The sequence below is a fragment of the Triturus cristatus genome, chromosome 1_1 (assembly GCF_964204655.1).
Source record: "Triturus cristatus chromosome 1_1, aTriCri1.1, whole genome shotgun sequence".
Lineage (NCBI taxonomy): Eukaryota > Metazoa > Chordata > Amphibia > Caudata > Salamandridae > Triturus > Triturus cristatus.
Genome location: NC_140579.1, coordinates 17,625,574 through 17,646,379, shown reverse-complemented (window position 1 = coordinate 17,646,379; position 20,806 = coordinate 17,625,574). Strand labels below are relative to the sequence as shown.

General features: G+C 49.8%; 1 protein-coding gene across 1 annotated transcript in view; it reads right to left on the bottom strand.

Annotated features, from left to right (window-relative positions):
• Nucleotides 1-20,487, bottom strand: part of LOC146869154 (class I histocompatibility antigen, Gogo-C*0203 alpha chain-like) — a 160,932-nt gene extending 140,445 nt beyond the window's left edge. Inside the window, exon 1 of the mRNA XM_085640704.1 lies at nt 20,170-20,487. Coding sequence (XP_085496830.1) covers nt 20,170-20,248 — 79 coding nt within the window. The 5' untranslated portion in view covers nt 20,249-20,487. The remainder of the gene's footprint in view (nt 1-20,169) is intronic.
• Between the last annotated feature and the right edge of the window lie 319 nt (nt 20,488-20,806).

Sequence of the window (20,806 nt, the reverse complement as noted above, 5' to 3'; positions counted from 1 at the left end):
CAAATTCATTATCAGAACAGCTTCCCAGCTAAGCAGATCAAACATAAACAAGCATTTGCAATGCAATAGGTCTCGCGTTTGAGAGTTTATGCTATTAGTAATGACAATGCCTTTATTATGCATTAAAAAAAAGGCATTGTCATTTACAATGCCAATAGCTCAAACTCCCGTAAATGCGAGACCTATTGCATTGCAAATGCTTGTTTTCCATTTAAAGCACTGGCCTTAAGGTGACCAGACGTCCCCGTTTTCCCAGGACGGTTCCCTTTTTTTGGTGAAGTGTCCCCGTGTCCCGACACTTTTCTCCAAGTGACTCAAATGTCCCTGTTTTCAAACAGTGTCCCCGTTAAACACAGAAATGTCCCGGTTTTCCATTGTTCCGGTTGAGCATGCACGCACATGCTCTCCTTGTACCTTTTACGGCATGTGTCGTCACTGAGGTGAGCGCTGTAGCAAGAAGGGCACTTCTTTGAAGAGAGACATTTTACACGCAGCACCACCTACGTCGTGCCAGCCAAAGTTTCTACTTTGGATAAAACAATATTTCTTCGTCCTGTAGCTTGTATTCATAGCCATACAAACTTTTCAGTAGCCCTTATGCATACCGTGCAAGGATTAATGCATTGCTCATTGCATGTTTTATTCCTAACCAATTGATGCATGCTCTGTATTCTCCAAATCAAACCTATGACTTGACCTTTTGGCTGACCTTTCAGATCACGGCAAACTGTTTAGCTGGAAAGGACTTGAAGGAGCAGTTTTAACGCCTGTGGAAGAGGCGAGCAGCGCTGCTCACGCTTTTTGCTCAGGTCTTCACACTATTGCGCTATGAGATGATACCAATGGCTAGAGTGCACTATACATACCCCAGTTAGGTAACATGACATCCCAGCAGTGACCACGCACATGTGGGAGGACTGTGTGGTCGGCCAACCTTTGCCACCCTTAAGACCCTAAGGCAGTAATACCTGGAGAGAAGTTTTTTTTTGTACATTGGTCCATGGCTGCCATTTGGCAATTTAGCATTCCGCTGTTTACTTCCCATGCTTTTCTGTCATGAGCAACTAAGCAACATTGGTGAGTTGTACTTTACATGGTGCTGATGCGCAGCTATAGAAACAAGCATTGATAAAGCTGGTAAATCTGGCGTTTGCTAGCCTGTGATGTTTTATTGATTTTGGCAAATATATACTATAGTCCTTAAAAGTGTAAATGTAATAAAAAGTGCTAATGCTGCTGTGTAAAGGAGAGGGGTGCCAATAAAAGACCGCGGATTTGTTGTCTGTAGTGCTTCATCTCGGTCTGTGGAGGGAGCTGTCATTGCAGTCCCTTTTCTATGTCTATGACAGCTATCAAATAGTCCTACTTTTATGTCAATGGTTACTACAAACCATAGTCCTTCTATGTCTCTGACCTGTCCCCGTTTTTAGGTCAAGGGACCGTCCGGTCTGCCGAAGGCAGAACCGGAAGTCCGGAGATCTTATGATTCTTAGAGTGGCTATTTAGCCCGCCTCTCTTTTTGGCTCTCCTCCATTGGCTGGCTTCCTAAACGGAGGCCAGCCATTGGAGGAGAGAGCCGTCCCTCCAAATAGGCTCCGTCTTTTTCAGATTCGGGGGCGTGTTCAGTGCTGTTCTTTCCACTATTTAGCCACGCCCTTTTTAGAACAGCAGGAACACGCCCCCGAATCCGAAACCACGCCCCCGAATCCGAAACCGCCGCTGCCTTTCTCCGAGGCATTTCTGCTCCACCTCGGAGAAAGGCGGCGGTGTTCATGGCGTCCTCTCCCCATGCTCTTGGCTCCCGTGTTGGCTGCTGCTCTGGTCTCCTCCCCCCTGATCAGGTATTAATTCCGAGTTGTTTTTTTTTAAATGTGTACGAAGAAACTTGCAACAAAGAAAATTGTGTTTTTGGATAAAAAGAAAATCAAAACGTTATAGGGCAGGAGGAAACTCGTTACATTAAAGCAGAATTCAGAGTGACGCAGGGGGCATATGTTTGTTTGTATGGCTGCTTACCAAACCCGAGCCCCTCCAATAAAAAAAATATATTCACTGTTAAGATCGGAAGCAAGTTTGGTCGCTTTGCTAAAAGAACCGAACTCATTAATAACCAAGCATCAACCCCCACTTTTTTGAGGACACACGCACACACGCCTCAACCACCGCCCCTAAACTTCCTCCCTGTGAGGAGTAGCCATCCCCACCCCCTCGCCTGTCTCAACGTGGGAGGACACCGCACCGGCAGACATCCCCTTCCACTCCTACCTCAGCGGCCTCCTTTGATGGGGTCTTCGCGGGCTTCGAGGTGGGTCCAGTGGTGCGTGCGGGCTCCTGTGCCATGGCTCGGGATGTGCAGGAGGCGAGCTGTGAAGGTCTGTGGGCCACGAATCCTGCAGCCCGCACAGCACCAATTATCAGCTCTGCGAGGCTAAGCCCAATTCAGTTAATGAGGAGGAGCTCGCCCGCTCAGCTTCAAAACGCGGCTGTGGTGCTATAGCACGGTCAGATCTAATTTTGCTTTTTTTGAGCTCCCGCCCCCGGAAACACTGATAGGTGTTTTGTGGGTGCTCCGCCATTTTGAGTCACTGTCGGGCAGGCTCGTCCTGTCCTCGTGGTCTTGGGGCACAGACACACACGAGTGGTATGTAAGGGCCTCCATGCCCTCTAACTCGAGCGCAAAGAGTTGGACAGGCGCCTCAGTTCCCTCTTCAGGCCATATCTACGATTGGTGCAGCAGGTGCAGTGACACAGGGTCCGAGAGCCCTGAGAGGTGCAGTGTGGGGCTTGGAGGGCCACACTGTTCTGATACCGAGGCCTGATGGAGCCCCACTCGGAATGAACGGTGAGGGCACCAGTGCCTCCCGGCAGCTGGCATCGGCACTTCTTGATGCATCGTGCCCTTTCCTATGTAGCAATGTCCTTTCTGCACCCTTTGCCGCAACGACTGCACCGTGGCACGTCAGTGGACTAATGCACCCCCTGTAGGGGCCTGCGTTCGACTTCATTCATGGTCACAGGTTCATATTCCTGTGGGTCCGCCCAGCCTTTCAGACTTCTGAGGTCGATAAAATGGGTACCACTGGATTTGGTACCAAGAAAGTCTGTTATCCAGGCCATGATACCCTTCTGGGTGAACGTGAGCTTTAAAAATTAACATGTTATATATAAGAAATACCCCTTAACATGTACTGTGTTTACAAAGGAGCGAATGGACCGCACGCATTTTAATTCACTTTACAATGAGAGAGTTAAGTTTGAAGCAAAACCAGCCTGCTTTCATTTTATAAAACCTGCAAAGTAAATACAGAATAAATGTGCCACATTTTTTAAACAAAACCTTACTTATGAAGCAATGTTTCTTCTTCGTTATAAAGTTTGATGAATCAGTGATAAACAAAAGTGGCCCGTCCATTTTTTGAGGTAGTTTCCCACCCTGTTTTCTCGCTATGTGCTCTGGCACAACTAAGTTTGTCTCTTTCCCTAGCACAAAAATTGCAAAAATACATCTAATAAGAAGTTGCTGGATTTTTGCACCTATATATATATATATATATTCACTGAAAAAACCATAGGTTTCAGACATGTTATAGTTAGCGGAAATTTTACTGATAAAAAACCAATGAAATTCCCCTGTTATAGTTAGTGCAGGCAACTATAACTCACGCGACCGCAATCCTCTGCTGATGCTAATACTGTATTTAGACACTTATTTGCCCATGTCTTCTTCCATAAATTTTTAGCTATACATATATTACAAATATTTTTTTTTCATAAAAACACATATGTCATCAGCAGAAGATTGCGGTCGCGTGAGTTATAGTTGCCTGCACTAACTATAACGGGGGAATTTCATTGGTTTTTTATCAGTAAAATTTCCGCTAACTATAACATGTCTGAAACCTATGGTTTTTTCAGTGAATTTGCAAGGTTTTTTAAATGCTAATTCCTAACTATAACGTGTGTGAAACCTATGGTTTTTTCAGTGAATTTGTACGGTTTTTTAAATGCTAAGTTACTTTACGCCATTCGTGCCGTGCACGCCCACTTAACGCAGTTCGTTCCGTGCGCGCACGGTGCGCTTCGCGCACCGCGCGCCCACTTTACGCAGTTAGTGCCGTACACGCAAGGTGGGCACGCAGTGCGCTACGCGCACCGCGTGCCCACGTTACGCACCGTGCGCACATGGAGGACATATTATGCGCTTCCTTGTGATAGGTAATCTGTTAAATTTAATTTGTAAGTGATGACAATAATATGCCATGCACAGAGAGTGTTTTTTTTTTTATTAAAATTTTTAGCGTAAGCGCACCGTACGCGTACGGTAAGCGTAATCGGCGAAATTTTCAAAAAATAAAAATTTACCGTTTTTGGCCTTGGGGGATCTTTGAGGACTCAACTAACATGGCTATGTGCATGGGCGCTGTCTAAACAGCCCCTTTATATGTTTTTTGCCTTTGTTTAGAGCCCCCCCCTCAGAGTGCGAGAGAGAAAATGGCGGCCGCCGCTTCCTGGTTTCGACCGATTCGAATGTTTACTTAGATGTAACAGCCAATCAGAATCGCGCTCGCGCACGCCACCGTACGCGTACGGTAAGCTTACGGTAAGCGCACCGTAAGCGCACCGTAAGCTGCCACAGATATATATATTGATTTAAAGGCTATTTTCTCAGGATCTACTGAACAGATTTACACCAAACCTACAAAAGGCACTTCCTTGACCTGAGGACTACCTCTCTGCCAAATTTCTAGTAATTCTGTTCAGCCGTTCGGGCTGTAGCTCGTTCTAAAGGTCCTATGGAAAAATGCATGGGAAAAACGCGTTTTGGGACCCCCCTTTTATCTCAGCCCCCGCTTGACGAATCCCCCCGAGACTTTCAGGGTAGGAGCGGAGCGTAGCGCCCCACCTATTTTGAGAAATTCGCGAGGATTCGTCGACCGGCGCCAAAGTTATTCAAAATAGAATGTTGAGGTTTTCCTATGGAAAAGGGGTCCTAACTATAACTACCTACTGGCGACCGCCAGTAGGTAATATATATATATATATATAATTTTTTTTATTTTTTATTTTGCCCGGACATTTAGTGTCACCAAAGGAGTTTGGCATGCACCTAGAAAAAGAGGGTGTGAATCCCTGTATATCAGGGTCACTGTGTAGCCAGTCACCTCCTGTCTGAACAGCACTAGATACAGTTAACAATGCACCCCCACCTTGGAGAGGCCTGAACGGATGGGGCGAAGCCAGTCATGTACTTTTCACCTGTCAGGCAGTGCAGAGTGATGGGAGAGAAAGCAAGCTGACTCTGACCTGGACCTGCTGGCCTCTCAGAGGCTTTACCCTGTCAGCCCCCACCTGGCCCCCTGTGCGTGGGCAGCGATGAAGCATGTGTGTCCACTCACAGGAGCCGTGCAGCCGGCTCACATGACTGTCTGTACTCCAAGCTGAACTGTCTCTTGTCACGTAAATAATCACTGGTGTCTTTGTTGGCTCTGAAATGATGGAAGCCTGGCTCGAACCTGCAGACTTCATACCTGCCTAAAAAGGGGGTGCCCCCCCCAACATGCCCGGGGGCATTGAGTGCCCACAGTAAACAGTCCCAGAATGCTCCAGCCGGTCACGTTATTGCTTCAATGTGGCTGCGGTCACTTTCTTCCCAACTTTAACTGCTGAAAGTTAAAACTTGGCAGCACCATCGTCTGGATGCTTGCTAGTCTGAATTTATTTCAAGTGGGAGTACCTGTACTGTTTTGTCCGTGTCTGTGTGTGTGGGTGGCTTTGGATGTGTGGCTCTGTGTGTGGCTGCAAATGCAAACATCTCGCATTTGCGAGTTATTAAGCTATTGACATTGTAAATAACAATGCCTTTTCTTTAAATGTTTTAAAAACAAAAACAAACAAAAATGTCATGAGCAATGCCAATGGCTCTAACTTTAACAATGCCGAGACCGTTGCATTGTAAATGCTTTGATTGTTTTGAGAATCTGGTCACCCTAACTGGCCTCCACCCAGTCGTGTCCAGGGTCTGGCTCAGCCCCTCCTGCCTCCATTCTCTTGTCCCCACCCAGTACTGTCCGGGGTCTGCCCCAGCCCCTCCTGCCTCCAATCTCTTGTCTCCACCCAGTCCTGTCCGGGGTGTGCCCCAGCCCCTCCTGCGTCCATTCTCTTGTCTCCACCCAGTCGTGTCCGAGGTCTGCCCCAGCCCCTCCTGCCTCCATTCTCTTGTCTCCACCCAGTCCTGTCCGGGGTCTGCCCCAGCCCCCCCTGCCTCCATTCTCTTGTCTCCACCCAGTCCTGCCCGGGGTGTGCCCCAGCCCCTCCTGCGTCCATTCTCTTGTCTCCACCCAGTCGTGTCCGAGGTCTGCCCCAGCCCCTCCTGCCTCCATTCTCTTGTCTCCACCCAGTCCTGTCCGGGGTCTGCCCCAGCCCCCCCTGCCTCCATTCTCTTGTCTCCACCCAGTCCTGTCCGGGGTCTGCCCCAGCCCCCCCTGCCTCCATTCTCTTGTCTCCACCCAGTCCTGCCCGGGGTGTGCCCCAGCCCCTCCTGCGTCCATTCTCTTGTCTCCACCCAGTCCTGTCCAGTGTCTGCCCCAGCCCCTCCTGCCTCCATTCTCTTGTCTCCACCCAGTCCTGTCCGGGGTCTGCCCCAGCCCCCCCTGCCTCCATTCTCTCGTCTCCACCCAGTCCTGCCCGGGGTGTGCCCCAGCCCCTCCTGCGTCCATTCTCTTGTCTCCACCCAGTCCTGTCCGGGGTCTGCCCCAGCCCCTCCTGCCTCCATTCTCTTGTCTCCACCCAGTCGTGTCCGAGGTCTGCCCCAGCCCCTCCTGCCTCCATTCTCTTGTCCCATACACTGAGGCCCCCGGGTCCAGCCACTAACCCCCTCCCTTTGGAGAGGGAGGAACGAAGGGGCAGGTCCGAGGGGCGTGGCCCTGTCTGGGCGGGGCTGTGACGTCTGTGTGTTTCGTCACCCTGATCTCCCCCACGCAGGCGCCATCGTCCGTTGTGAGGATTGTCGAGGAGTAGAGGTGAGAGTCCAGGGAAGGGAAGGGAAAGGAAGGGAGGGGGGGGGTCTCATTCGGTGGGGGGGGGGGGAGGGCGGGCCGATCTCGGGTTCAGGGAGTCAAAGAGGGGACAGTGGGAGGTCCGGCTCTGGCTGCGCGCGAGGCGACTCAAGATGACCCTGCGCAGGGGCGATATCCTGACCCTGTTGTGGAGGTGAAATTCTATCTTACCTGCTCGTGTCCCTGGGAGCTGCCTTGGGGTCATCGTCTGTCTCCCTCCCGCTGCCGCCATCCTAAACGCGGCAGCTGTGCCGAGGGGGACTACCCTTCCCAGGATCCTCTTTAGCGGACGGGAAGCGGAACCAGAACCCGCCCACTGTACTTTCGCGCCTGGAGGCGCTCAAAAGCATCGAGAGCCACCGCCTCGCAGGTCCGCGCGCGGGCAGCGCCGGGCTAAGCCCGGGCAAAGGGCAGGCCGTCTGAGGCCGTCAGAGGACGAAGGAGGTCGGGCCGGGCCAATCCTCTTGGACTGGTTGTGCGTGTCTATTGGACATGTAAAGCATTGAGATAATCCCAGTTGCAAGTTACAATTAGTGCATCGTGTTGTTCGTGATACTGTGCTGATAGCAGTTCCCCTACACCTTTTCTGCCCATGGCTAGGCGGGGAGCCAAAGCTTCAGCTGATTCAGCTCGTAACACCATCGACACCTACTTAGTAAAAGCAGTTAGTGCACTTACTCAAGAAATAGATCGGACTGAAAAAAGACTATCCATGAGTTCAAGCGCACTACTACCAATTAACCAAGGCAATCTTAGCGATACTGCCACTCGCAACACCGAAACACCTATAGCCTCGATTACTTTAGAAAGAGAGGATGTAAATGTTAGTACTCAGTCGATACTTTCAAATACTCCCAGATTATCTGCCATAGAAGATAGCCCTGACCCATTATTATCTCCATTGATAAACCAAAAAGGGGCGCGGAAAAAAACTATAGGGCAGAGTACCATGCCAAAGAAAAAGGGAAAAAAACTACCTTTAATAGAGAACAAGGATATCACACGCACAAGGGCTAAACAAAATATGGTGGAAACCCCTAGCCTGGAAGCTATTTTTGATAAATTAGTCGAGCTCATTAGGCCACTGCACGATAAAGTGGATAATTTGACCAGGGAGGTCCACAAATTGAAAGGATCCATTGATAAAATTGGGATGCGAGATTTAAAGACAATAGGCGTAGAAGGACTAACTATATCAGAGGGCACTGCTGTTAGGGATGCTGGTATAACTAATGTGCCCATAAGTAAGCTCGCTAATAGTCAGCTTCGGGGCGACCCAGTCATAAGTTCGCAGTTACCTTCAGAAGGGAATACAATAGCAAGTGAGAAACAGGGAGGGCAATCTAATATAAAACCTTACCAATAGAACAAACACGTAAGGATAAGGAAGTACACTTGATTCCATCAAACATGAGTAAGATCCCTCCTTGTATTAACCTACCACCGGAATGCAGCGCGTATGTAGCAGTGCTGGTTAATATCCCTAAATTAAAAAATGGGCAAGCAGAGAACCACGATCAACTGAAGAATAAAATCCTTCATTGGTTGTCTAATACTTGTAACTTCCCCATGGAAGGGGCCAGCCAGATCATATTAGCGCAGAGAGTGGGATGGGTAGGTCCCCTTAGGAAAAACTTTGAGGGTGACTGCGTTATAATAAATTTCAAAACTTAGTCTGTGGGCCAAAAACACGCTTATGAATGCGCCATTACCATCAGCCTGGGAATTTAACACTACTCTATTACCATTAGGCTATTTTTATAGGCATCTACTGGAACCCAGCTACCCAAGTAACCCCGGTTTTGTAGAAACACAGATCCCGTCATAATTTTTGTATCCCAACATACAACAGATTTAAGATCTTTGAATCTCTGGAGGACATTGACTGACATATTTTGTCAAAAAATCCAAGGCCTATATTAAGTGTCGAATCTAATGAACGGAAGGGAGAAAAGACCCACGGTAATCAGGATATCTGTTATCCACACTGTTGGAGCCGGCCTCGTGGCGTGGTCCTGTTCCCTCTCGCTCAGCTGCACGAGGTCCCATGCACCTCGGGGCCCCTCCATCTTGGATTACTCGTCACCCCACGTGACCACCTCGGTGACCCTGCTCTACCCGGCCTCGGTCCCAGCGAGGCCCGACATCGAGACGCTCGGGGGATACCACGTGAGCCCTTCCCACTCCCGGCGGAGGGCAGTATCGATGGGACCCCCAACCGTCCTTCCACACCTAGGTGCGACCAACCACAGCTCTCTGGGGCCTGGCGCCTCTCCTGCTGGGCGTCTGGCCGCACCCTACCCGGCCTCTCCGCCCTCCTGGGCGCAAGGTTCCGGACATCAAAGGGCTCGAGACCTATATCTGGGGCGACCCGACAACAAGAAGTCAGTTGTATCCTGGAGTCACGAGCCCTGCTGATCAGATCGCGGCTGACCCTACGGAGAAGACTCTTCCTGAAACTACCTGCTGAGCCCTGCTGACGACGTCGCGGCTCCCTCGTGCTTACAAGACCTTCACGAACCTTGGGGCCCTGCTGACGCCGTCGCGGCCCGACCTTGTTGTAACCGACCATCAGAGCCCAGCTGACCTCGTCGCGGCTCGACCGAAGCGGACCTACCACCGGAGCCCTGCTGACTGTGTCGCGGCTCGACCCAAGCGGAACTACCACCTGAGCCCTGCTGACGCCGTCGCGGCTCCCCACGTCTGAGCCGCTCTGAGACCAGCATCCAAGGTCTGGCGCAGAGCCCTCCCGTACCTGGTTGGTACTTAGACTGTCCCGCTACCCTATTCCCTCAAAGACATTGACACTCTTGCTGGATCTCTCGATCCCACTGTACATATTGAACGTGCTCCTTTTTGATATATAAAGAACCAAGTTAAGCAACTGATACGGAGTCCTGTGTGGTGGTGTTCCTGGGCCTAGTACGATTATAGGAGAAGGACCTCTCCTAGGAGGCTTCTCAGCGGCGCTCGGCTATAACTTGGCGGTAGGAAGGTGCCGGAGTAGTCCCTCCGACTCCCCGGTTGTCCTCCCTCCAACACACACAATATAGTAGCTGCTCAAGTACCCCCTACATCTGAACTTAATACAGCAGAAGTAGATAGTGCAACTGAGGGACCCAAATCTACCGGGACCATAGCAAAGCTATCTACGGTAGATACTCTTTTAAACTCAGATTCTACTGAAGATGTGTCAAATGGCTGTACAGTAGCTAACTGTGACTTTAATTCAGGCTACAGTGTTGTCACATTGAATATTGCAGGTTTAAACAGCAAACTGGACTCCCCTTTTTGGAAGGATTTCATTAATATAGGCTACGATATAATATGCCTTCAAGAAACTTGGTGTGAGGAGCCTATTTTTGTTGAGGGATATTCATCATACTGTTTGAATGCAGTCAGCTCAATTGCTGGAAGGGCTAAGGGAGGCCTTTTGCTCCTGCTATCCACCAAACTCAATCACTGTAAAATTTAGAGTTGCGTTCCAGTGGATGTTTACTCTCAGGTATTGTGTTTGGAGTTTGATAAAGGCAAAGATTTAATATTGATACATTTTTATAACAATGTTTTTACTGCTGGTAGAGGTAAAATTTTGATTCAGTTGGAAAAAGAAATTGAGAGGACCCAGGTACTATCAGGCTGCCAGTCGATTATCCTTTGGTTGGGCGACTTTAACATAAGCCCATGTCTTTATGCCATGAGCAATTTGTGTGGGTTAAGAAGGGAGTGCGGCAACAAGGAGGAAGTAGACTATTTACACTTTCCACACTGTACATATGGCATGGCTTTAAACAAGATGTTAGCCAAGTTCGACTTGGACATGTTAAGCTGTATGAAAAATAGGGAAAACATCAATTGCCCAACTTTCACAGGAAGAGGTGCTAATTCTTACATTGATCACATTCTGCTTTCTAATAACACTGCTTATTCCAATTTATGGGTTAATGAGCAAACACTAAGTGATCATAATAGTATTTCAATATTATTGCATTGTTGGGGCAATAAACAAATGGTCATTAACAACCATATTAATCATGTTGAAGCCGTAAGACCAAATGGAATGAGGATTAGGTGGTCGAGGATTGTTCCACATAAATTATTGCAGGAGGTGTTAAGAAAATGTAATCAGGAGATAGATTATTGTCTTGGCGAGGAGGTGAATTCGCACAATATACTTAATAATTTACTTACAATTAATGAAACAATAGACAGTCTTCTTACTAAAACATTTAAGGGGAAAAAAGAAATTAATATGGGATGGTTTGATAAAAGTTGTACTCATGCCCTGCATGATTTAAAACAAGCTTTGAGTACTAAGCCACGAAACCCCACTAGCATTAAAAACTGTCGTGCCAACTATAAAACATCCCTCGTTAAGAAGAAAAGAGCATTACAAGAAGAGGCCTAGAACAACCTCAACCTAGCGGCAGACACAAATGATAGCAAACTGTATTGGGAAACTATAAATAGCCCTTTTTTGAAAAACGATAGTGTGCCTGAAATAACCTCGCACGTAGATTGCAATTCATGGATGCAACACTTTTTAAATATTTTTAATCCTGATAGGTTAGTTTTAGATTTTTCACAGGACAATGATCATACATGGCCAAGATTACCCTTAGTTATAAGTCTGGATGAGGTCTACGAGGGTCTAAGTAATAGTAAAGGCGGTAAAGCACCCGGCCCGGATGGGGTCCCTCCCGTTGGATCTATATAAATCCGAATTACATTTGTGGGCCCCCATTTTGACTAGATTTTTTAATGCAACTGCGGAGGGTCAGCTACCTATTTCTTGGGGCCAGTCTTTGATCATTCCCCTTTTCAAAAAAGGCTCCAAGTCTGAGGCAAGCAATTACCGCCCCATTTCCCTACTGGATTCCTCTATAAAAATCATGAGTAGAATAATTTTAAAAAGACTTGAAACCTGGGCCATGGATAATTCGATTTTATCAAGGGCACAATATGGCTTCAGAAAAGGTCTGGGGACAATGGAACAGTGTGTCAATCTTGACCTCCTGATTCATAAATACACTGTCGCTAAGGAAGGTAACCTGTTCCTTTGTTTCGCAGACCTGAGTAGTGCCTTTGATCTTGTAGATCATAAAATCCTATGGGATATCCTGCTAGAACTTGGTGCCCCTAAGGAGTGCGTCTATTTTTTGGCACGGCTTTATTCTGGATTATCTTGCAAAGTTCGTTATGGCCCTCTGGGGGAATGTACACCCTTTTTTAAAGTTGCTAGAGGTATCCGACAGGGCTGTGTCTTGGCACCATTTTTATTCTCATTATTTATTAACCAAATTGATTCGATTTTAAGTAAATTATCTTCGGATGCCCCCATGATTGAAGGAAATCCCATCCCAATTTTATTATACGCAGATGACGCTGTGCTTTTATCACGAACACAGATTGGTTTACAACGTCTTATAGACAGATTTGTGTTATTCATTAAAGATAGGAAACTGGTAGTCAATAAAACTAAGACATTTGCTATGATTTGCAGTAGGAAGGTAAAATCAAAATTTACCTTCTACATTGATAAAGATAAGATGCAAACGGTCAATAGATTCTGCTATCTGGGGATAACATTCTCTGGAGATGGGAAATGGACACACGAGGATGAGAATGTGAGACTGAAGATGAATAGAAATACCAGTAGTATTTTTAGATTTGCAGCTAAATTGGGGCAGAGGAGGATAAAAGAAATGTTGGCCATTTAGAAAGCCAAGTGCATATCATCGGCACTGTACGGGGCGGGAGTGTGGGGCCACCATCAGGTGAATTGTTTACAGAACGATGAAAACAAGTTTTTGAAAAAGTTATTATGTGCCCCCCCCCCTCAGCTTCGACTTTGTTAACTCACATGGAAGTCGGTATTGACTTTATCACTGACTTAGCCGCATTACGCCCACTATTGCTCTGGCGCTCCATCTGGTCTAAAACTGAGACAATATTCACACAATCAATTATTAAAGATTGCTTGAGGCTTGACAACCTATCACGTATACCATGGTTGAGCTATATTTACTACTGGTTTAATGTCCTATATGAATGTAACATTTATTTGAACCCAGAAGCAGCTGCATTGATACCAAAGAAAGATTTAAAACTGAGGTTTCTAGCATACAAGAATGCGGCTAGAGAGAGACAGTCTAGTAATTTAATAACCGTAGTATCTTATAATGATTTGAATTTGAGGAAAGGTTTTCAGGCTTACCTTACGATTGTGACACGTAATTCCCATCGATTTGTCCTAACCCGTTTAAGGCTCGGAATTGTCCATCACTTAGTTTCATTCCCGCATATGAAAATCAAATCTAATACATTGTGCCCTTGTGATAACGTTTCAAAGCAAAGTTGCTGTCACTTTTTATTGTTTTGTAAATTTTATTGCTATTTTAGGAAGTTTTATCTTAAACCTATCTTTTTAAAATACAATGTTAGAGCCACAAAATTAGCAATGAAGCTTTTAATGACTTTGGAAAGCCCTGATATTTGTTTTTTTGTTGCATTGTATGTGTTAAAATGTATAAACATAAGGAAGTCTATAATCTGTTCCGCTTAGCTTCCGTTGTTTTGCGTATTTTGCACATTAAGTATGTACTGCTTGCATCCTTTTATGCATTTTAAATTTTGAGTTTTCCATGGATGCTTAACGCATTTTAAAATTGCCTCTTCACTCAGCACTTTTTGTACAGTTATAATGTACTCGTCACTTTACGCAGAATTTGCACTTTGTTAATTAATTCTAATGAAGTACCGTTAGTAACCCTCTTACGCTTCTTTAATCTTGAGTTGTCTACGGATACACATCGCACTTTAATATTGCCTTTTTTGCAGATAGTATTTTGTGCATAGTTACAATATACTTGTTATTCAATGCTGATTTTTGCACTTGCTAAAATAACTCTAATGGACTACTAGTTTGGTATAGCAACGGTTGAATTTGTATATAAAAATGTATAGTGCTTATTGTATAAGATATTTTGGCCCGCTATGTATTTTAAGTTGTACTTGTCTTGCTTATATGGTTGTATTCTACATACCGAATAAAGCTTTTTGACTTGACTTGACCCTGCGCTCCACCACCTGCAGTCACTGCAGAGGTGCAGGTGCGTGCGAGAAAGATGGACAGAACTGAATAGGTGAACTGTATGTTTAGTGCTACGAGGTCCCAGCCCGTCACAGAAAGCACTGTGAATGTGTAAGATATTAAGTTAAACTTGCATAACACAAGGGTGGCTTCTGCATAGGTGTGAAAAGGGTGGCGACCCCCCCCCGCCCTGATCTGACCAGTCATTTATTTATATGTGAAAGCTGCACTATCACCCTGCACAACAAAGAGGGCTCGCTGGGCATTATTGTGCATGTGTCAAGCGTGGGTTGTTGCAGCCCGCCCGTTCACAGATGCAACACACATCTGACAATTCTCCCTGCAGCCTCACCAGAGGCCTAAAAAGTAGGGGAACGGAATCGCTGGAATTGAAGAAGTAGGGGCACGCGGTGCCCTGCCGTCTTCCCCCCCTCCCCCCCCTTCGACCACTGCTCACCCAGGGTCTGTCCTGAGTCCCTGACACTCACCCGGGGTCTCTCTCCCTCTCAGTCAGGGTCACTCCTGGGCCCCTCGCACTCACCCTGTGTGTTGTGTCCTGCTGGACACAGTCTAGTGTTTCTGCCAGCCACTCCCCCGAGGGCTGGCCCACACACACCCCCTCACCCATCCAACACGGGTGTCACCAGTCAGGTGACCCCGCAAATAAAAGAGCCGGAGTGCACGTGCTCTGGGGGAGTGATCAGTACCACATTCCAGTATCTGCGTGGTCTTTCACTCAGCATGTGGGCCTAGGGCCCAGAACATAACAACTGGCGACGAGCGGGTTTTGCCCGCGTGTGCAGCCGCCGCTTGTGGAGGTGGCGTGAACGGAATGTGCTGCTTGTGTCTAGGGCACCCCCTGCAGCTGGCGCAGCTCAGCGGAAGTCCTGTGGGGCGTGCGAAGAGCCCCGGGGTGTAAGTGTGGTGATCGGGAGCCCACCCCGCACCTGAGGTGTCCGTCAGTGCATGGCGGCACCCAAACAACACAAAAAAAAAACTGCTGAGGCTCCGGCGTGGCGAGAGAGGAGCCGGTGGCGAGCCCTGCCATCAACCTGCAGAGCCCCCAACCGAAGCCAACGCAATCGCCCGCCATGACCCAGCGGATGCGGCCAGCAGGACAACGAGGCGAGACCCCCATCGTGATACTGGAAGTAAGCGGGTGGTCCGTGGTGTGAAGTGCCACCAGGGTTACAGTGGCGCGACGGAAGAAGCGCCTGCTGGCGAAGAGCGGATGAGCGCGGTGTTGGACTACTGACGCACCCGCCGCCACCGCTGCTGACTGCCGTGAGACCGAGGAGGCCCCAACTGAAGTGCCCATAGAACCGGGAGCCTACCCCGCATGTACGCTGGCGGGCGTAAAGTGAGCCCGCAGGTTACAAGGAAGACAGCGAAGTGGTGCCCCCCACCTCCGAAAAAGAAGAGTCGGAGAGACCTGCCCAGTGAGTGATTCCCAGGCGGCAGCTCCAGCCCCCACGGAGCTCGCGAGCTGAGTGAGAAGCTGCTGGGTGGGAGCGGAAGCGCGTGGCTGGACCCGGCACGAGGCCTGCATCTCAGAGGAAGCCGGTGATAATAATAATAAAAAAAAAAAGAGCACGGCCAGCGAGGCGAACTAGTCCCAGCAGCACAAGAGGTATGACCCCCCCACCCCCCCCCGTCTACTGAGGTGCCCATCAGCATCAATGCCTGCCACCGAGTGCAAGGAAAAAGTGGCACTCCCCCCCTCCCCCAAGATGTATGGCTCAATCCATAACGTGGCCCAAGCAAGAGCGCTTCCCCAGGGAAAGACGCGATAAGCATAGGTGTTGGCAGCCTACCGACTGCCCGTCGTGCCTGTGGATACTTTGCTGAGGGGAGAAGAGAAAGGCTGCTGTCCCTGCCGAGAAAGCTGTTGTGCCCCGGGGAAGGGGAGGAGAGTGGCAGGCTGGCCGTGCATGAGGGAAGACGTGGTGTGGCCAGAAAGAAGCTCATCTCATCATACCAGGACTGTGCAAACCCCATATCGTAGGTAGGCACATACATTCAATGAAAGGCCTGGGGTGCAAGGCCTAAAGAAAAACAAAGTAAACTCACCGGGCAAAGAAGGTATGGCTGCCGCCCTTTGGGCATTTGTTTTCAGAGAAAATAAACTGTACGGCTGTTCCTACCTGATCGTGGGTTTCGGAAAACTGCCTGCCTGTTCCCTCCAGTTCATATTTCTGCACTCTTCTTGATGTGGTGTGTTCTCACAGCGCCATCTGTCTGTCGTTTTGCGGTACTGCATCCGGTCCTGACAGCACATTTTCAATGAGGAAAAGCAGCCTGGCATAACAAGGACAGCCTCGCTAGGATTGCTGCGCATTACCGGCCTAGGCGAAGCTGAAGCACTAGAAGGGCTACAGTCCCTCAGGGCAAACCACTCACCACTACGTTGCACCCTGTACAAGGGAGAGAGAAAGGACTGCCTGAGTCATAGGCCCACCAAAAGATACCATCTGTAGAGCCTGCACCAAGCGCTACATTGCAACACAGCCAAGAGCAGAGGCACCATGCATGAGAAGGATAAAGGCCAAGACGTGTCCCCTAGAGGGGAAGAGCCTGTTTTTGAAAAGAGTGAGAGAGCCCAGACTGTAATAAGAGAGGCAGTGCAAATGAGCTTACTTATAGTGCCCACAGTGACTGCTAACTCTCACGAAGGACTCCTGAGGCTAAAGCTGCACCAGCCAAGAACTCTATCCTGGCAGTGAAGAGAAAACGTACGGAATTTCTCCTAAAAGAGAGCATTCACGCTCCTGGTAGCAGGACGTCATGACTATGAGACAGTGCAAACACACAGGGCACAAGCAGACAGGACCCATGAGGACTAGCTACCAGCCCCATTACTGCTTGAGCTGAGAAACAATAAAGCCCATGAAGACACGGCCCACAGAAAAGACCCCCAGGCTGGTGGAGAGAGAAGAGACCCCCAGGCTGGTGGAGAGAGAGAAGACTAGACCCCCCAGGCTGGTGGAGAAAGAAGAAGAGACCCCCAGGCTGGTGGAGAAAGAAGAAGAGACCCCCAGGCTGGTGGAGAAAGAAGAAGAGACCCCCAGGCTGGTGGAGAAAGAAGAAGAGACCCCCAGGCTGGTGGAGAAAGAAGAAGAGACCCCCAGGCTGGTGGAGAAAGAAGAAGAGACCCCCAGGCTGGTGGAGAAAGAAGAAGAGACCCCCAGGCTGGTGGAGAAAGAAGAAGAGACCCCCAGGCTGGTGGAGAGAGAAGAGACCCCCAGGCTGGTGGAGAAAGAAGAAGAGACCCCCAGGCTGGTGGAGAAAGAAGAAGAGACCCCCAGGCTGGTGGAGAGAGAAGAGACCCCCAGGCTGGTGGAGAGAGAAGAGACCCCCCGGCTGGTGGAGAGAGAAGAGACCCCCCGGCTGGTGGAGAGAGAAGAGACCCCCCGGCTGGTGGAGAGAGAAGAGACCCCCTGGCTGGTGGAGAGAGAAGAGACCCCCAGGCCGGTGGAGAGAGAAAGAGCCCCGACCAGGAGAGAGAGACACCCTGCTGCTATGCTCACAGAGCCACCCTAAAGCCACTACCAATGCTTTCAGTCAGAGAATTACCTACCCTGGAAAGCTGAAAGTGTAGTGAACCGAGAGAAGAAGCCACGCAACAGTGACAAAGTCTCTAATGAGAAATGCGAGCATTGCACGCCAACTTGCCGTGAATGGTCCAGTCGCAGTAAAGAGAACCTGGCTGATTTTTCTCAGAAAACAGATAGACAAGTATACACACTATTTGTGGCAAGTGACCACCACAGCTAGAAAAGCAAATATATAGCGCCACTGCTGTCAGAGCAGAGGCAAGGAAAAGAGGAGACGGAAGGGCGATCACCCACCATCTGCAAAACACCGCGGAGATTCCCAGAAGGGAGAGGGACCCCGTGTGGCCCGAAAGCAGGAGGAAGAGAGATTGTAATCACCCCACCTGCACCAACGTCGCCCAGCAGTGGGCCAGAGATTATTCAGGGAGTGCCCCCAATACTGCGTTAACACTTTGGTGTGCAACAGTCCGTTGCAGGCAGGAGGAGAGTCCAGCACCCCGAGTGGCGCGTCACCACTACTGACGCAAGAAACGGGAGATACTTACCTCCCACAGCAACCCTAAATTACAGCCGGACCATATGGATCCCTCCAAGCACACCTACCTCCATTGCCGTCCCTGATATGGCTGATGCACCTGAGAGGACGCCCAGTCCTATTTGACAGGACCGGACCGGTGAGTGGTCCGTGACGGGAGAAAATGCGAAGCCCAGAGAACACGGCGGAGTGAGCAGGAGGTCCCTGGGAGATTGTGTGGCCCTTTTTTCGCCACATATTCAGAGCATGTACAGATGGAACATGCGTTGCGTGGCATCCGCCACCTTTCAGAACAGGTGTAGAAGCGACCTGCATTACGTGGCCTGCTGCCACATTTCAGAGAAGATACGGAGTGGAGAAATATAGGACGGTAACGGTCCTATTACAAGAAAGCAGACGACAACTGGTGCGCAGTGAAAGTCAACAAAGGGACGCCGTTCACCAGAGTGCACCTTCTAACACACGCCAGCCACTGGGGTGCGGGGACGTCATTCTCCTCAGTGACCGTCAGCAACCTGTCGCCGGCTGCGTAAAGAAAAGGGCATCCCTGTTCTGCTTACACAAATGCCAAATCAGAAGAGCTGCACCAAGTGTCCGACGAGTATCACGACTGCAAAGACTCGCCAGTCATCCCTACTCACTGCCAGTCATCCCCACATGTTGTGCGAGTCGTCTCATGGCAGCCACTCCATCATCTGTCATGTGCATCACTACCATCCTTGGAGCATCAAGTACAATAACTGGAGTCCTACACCACTTGCCAGTGTAAGCGACGATCCGAAAATACAGTGACCATCTGGTTAACCGGCGCATGTCCTGATCCTGGTAGCGAGAGCATGTTTCTGACCAAGACACATCTACCCCTGAAGTTTGCACGAGTGACGAGGCGGTGGCTCCAGAGTCAGAGCCCATATGCAGTCCCGGGGCAACTCATCCAAGGGGCCTCCCAGAGCGTGAGAGATGGACTTTACTGTGTCCCACCAATGGATTCCAGGAGGTAGCCAGGCCATCCAACCGAGAATTTCAACCAGTCACAGAATGTCAAGACTGTCGTCAAAGGATCAAGCGACACAATCATCCGGTGTGTTACAGTGGACTCATCTATACGCTCCTGATGCACCAGTGTTGAAAAATAAGACACTAATTGCCTCACAGCAAGAGTTCGCTGAACTCATAAACATCACGTAGGTGGACCATCCCTCAACTGAAGCGAAGCTGAAAGGTCTGGATATCATCAGCACCGTGTTCATCCCCAGATATACCTGGTTAAAGTATGGACATGTGCAAAGACGTCCGGGTGCTCCCAGCTGTACCTGTCCACCGCTGTCCTGCGAACTACATCTATGAACTGTGAGACTTCCATTTATTTTAGTTGTTTTTCTCATTCCTTCCCATAGTTTGGACTTTTGTTTATTGTTTTTCGTTTTTTTAAAATTTGGGAGGAATGTTGTGTCCTGCTGGACACAGTCTAGTGTTTCTGCCAGCCACTCCCCCGAGGGCTGGCCCACACACACCCCCTCACCCATCCAACACGGGTATCACCAGTCAGGTGACCCCGCAAATAAAAGAGCCGGAGTGCACGTGCTCTGGGGGAGTGATCAGTACCACATTCCAGTGTCTGCGTGGTCTTTCACTCAGCATGTGGGCCTAGGGCCCAGAACATAACACTGTGGTCTCTCTCCCTCCCATGCAGTGTCCTTACAGGGTCCCTGACTCTCACTCAGGAGTCTCCCTCTCCGGGGTCCCTGACACTCACCCTGTTGCCCCCGAGGCCCCGCCCTCTCCCCGCAGGAGCCCGAGCTCTCTCCCATCCAGGGTCTCACCTGGGTCCCTGACACTCACCCTGTGGTCTCTCTCCCTCCCATGCAGGGTCCTTACAGGTTCCCCGAGTCCCACCCAGGGGTCTCCCTCTCCGGTGTCCCTGACACTCACCCTGTGGCCCCCGGGGCCCCTCTCCCCGCAGGAGCCCGAGGCAGCAGAGCAGCGGGAGGCTGTAGCGCAGGAGGCTCATGTCGGCCGGGTCGGGGTCACTGCACCGTCGGGGGCTCCTCTGGGCTCCGCTCGGACCCGCTGCAGATGAGACTTCACGGGATGGAGGTTTCCTGTTGCTCCGCACACCGTCGGATAGAGGCGGAGCCGCCGCGTTCAGAGCCGGCACCTGGGCCCACAAGAAGCACCGACGCAGTGCGGCCACTGGGGGGCCTGCTACTGGTGGAAGGAGCGGAGTCTCGGCCCTTACCCTGCTCGTCCGTGTGTGAGGAGTGCACATAGATGCATGTGCTGTGGGTCGGGGAGGCGCGTCCTCGTCACAGACGTCACCACCCGCCCTTCGTCTGGCAGCGAAGTGTTCAGAATAGAACCGTGGCGGGCACTCACACACTCCAGCCCGCAGGCTGCTTCCGATTTCATAAGCGTTGCAGGGACAGGAGTCGTGTTTTTGCTGTCTCCATAGTGCTCCGGCTCCCTCCCACAGGGGCCCCCTCCCCCCCCCCCCACAGGTGTATCACAATCAATTGCAATGTTCTTAGTGAAAAACAATCCAAACATGAGAACAATCGGCGAGAGTGTC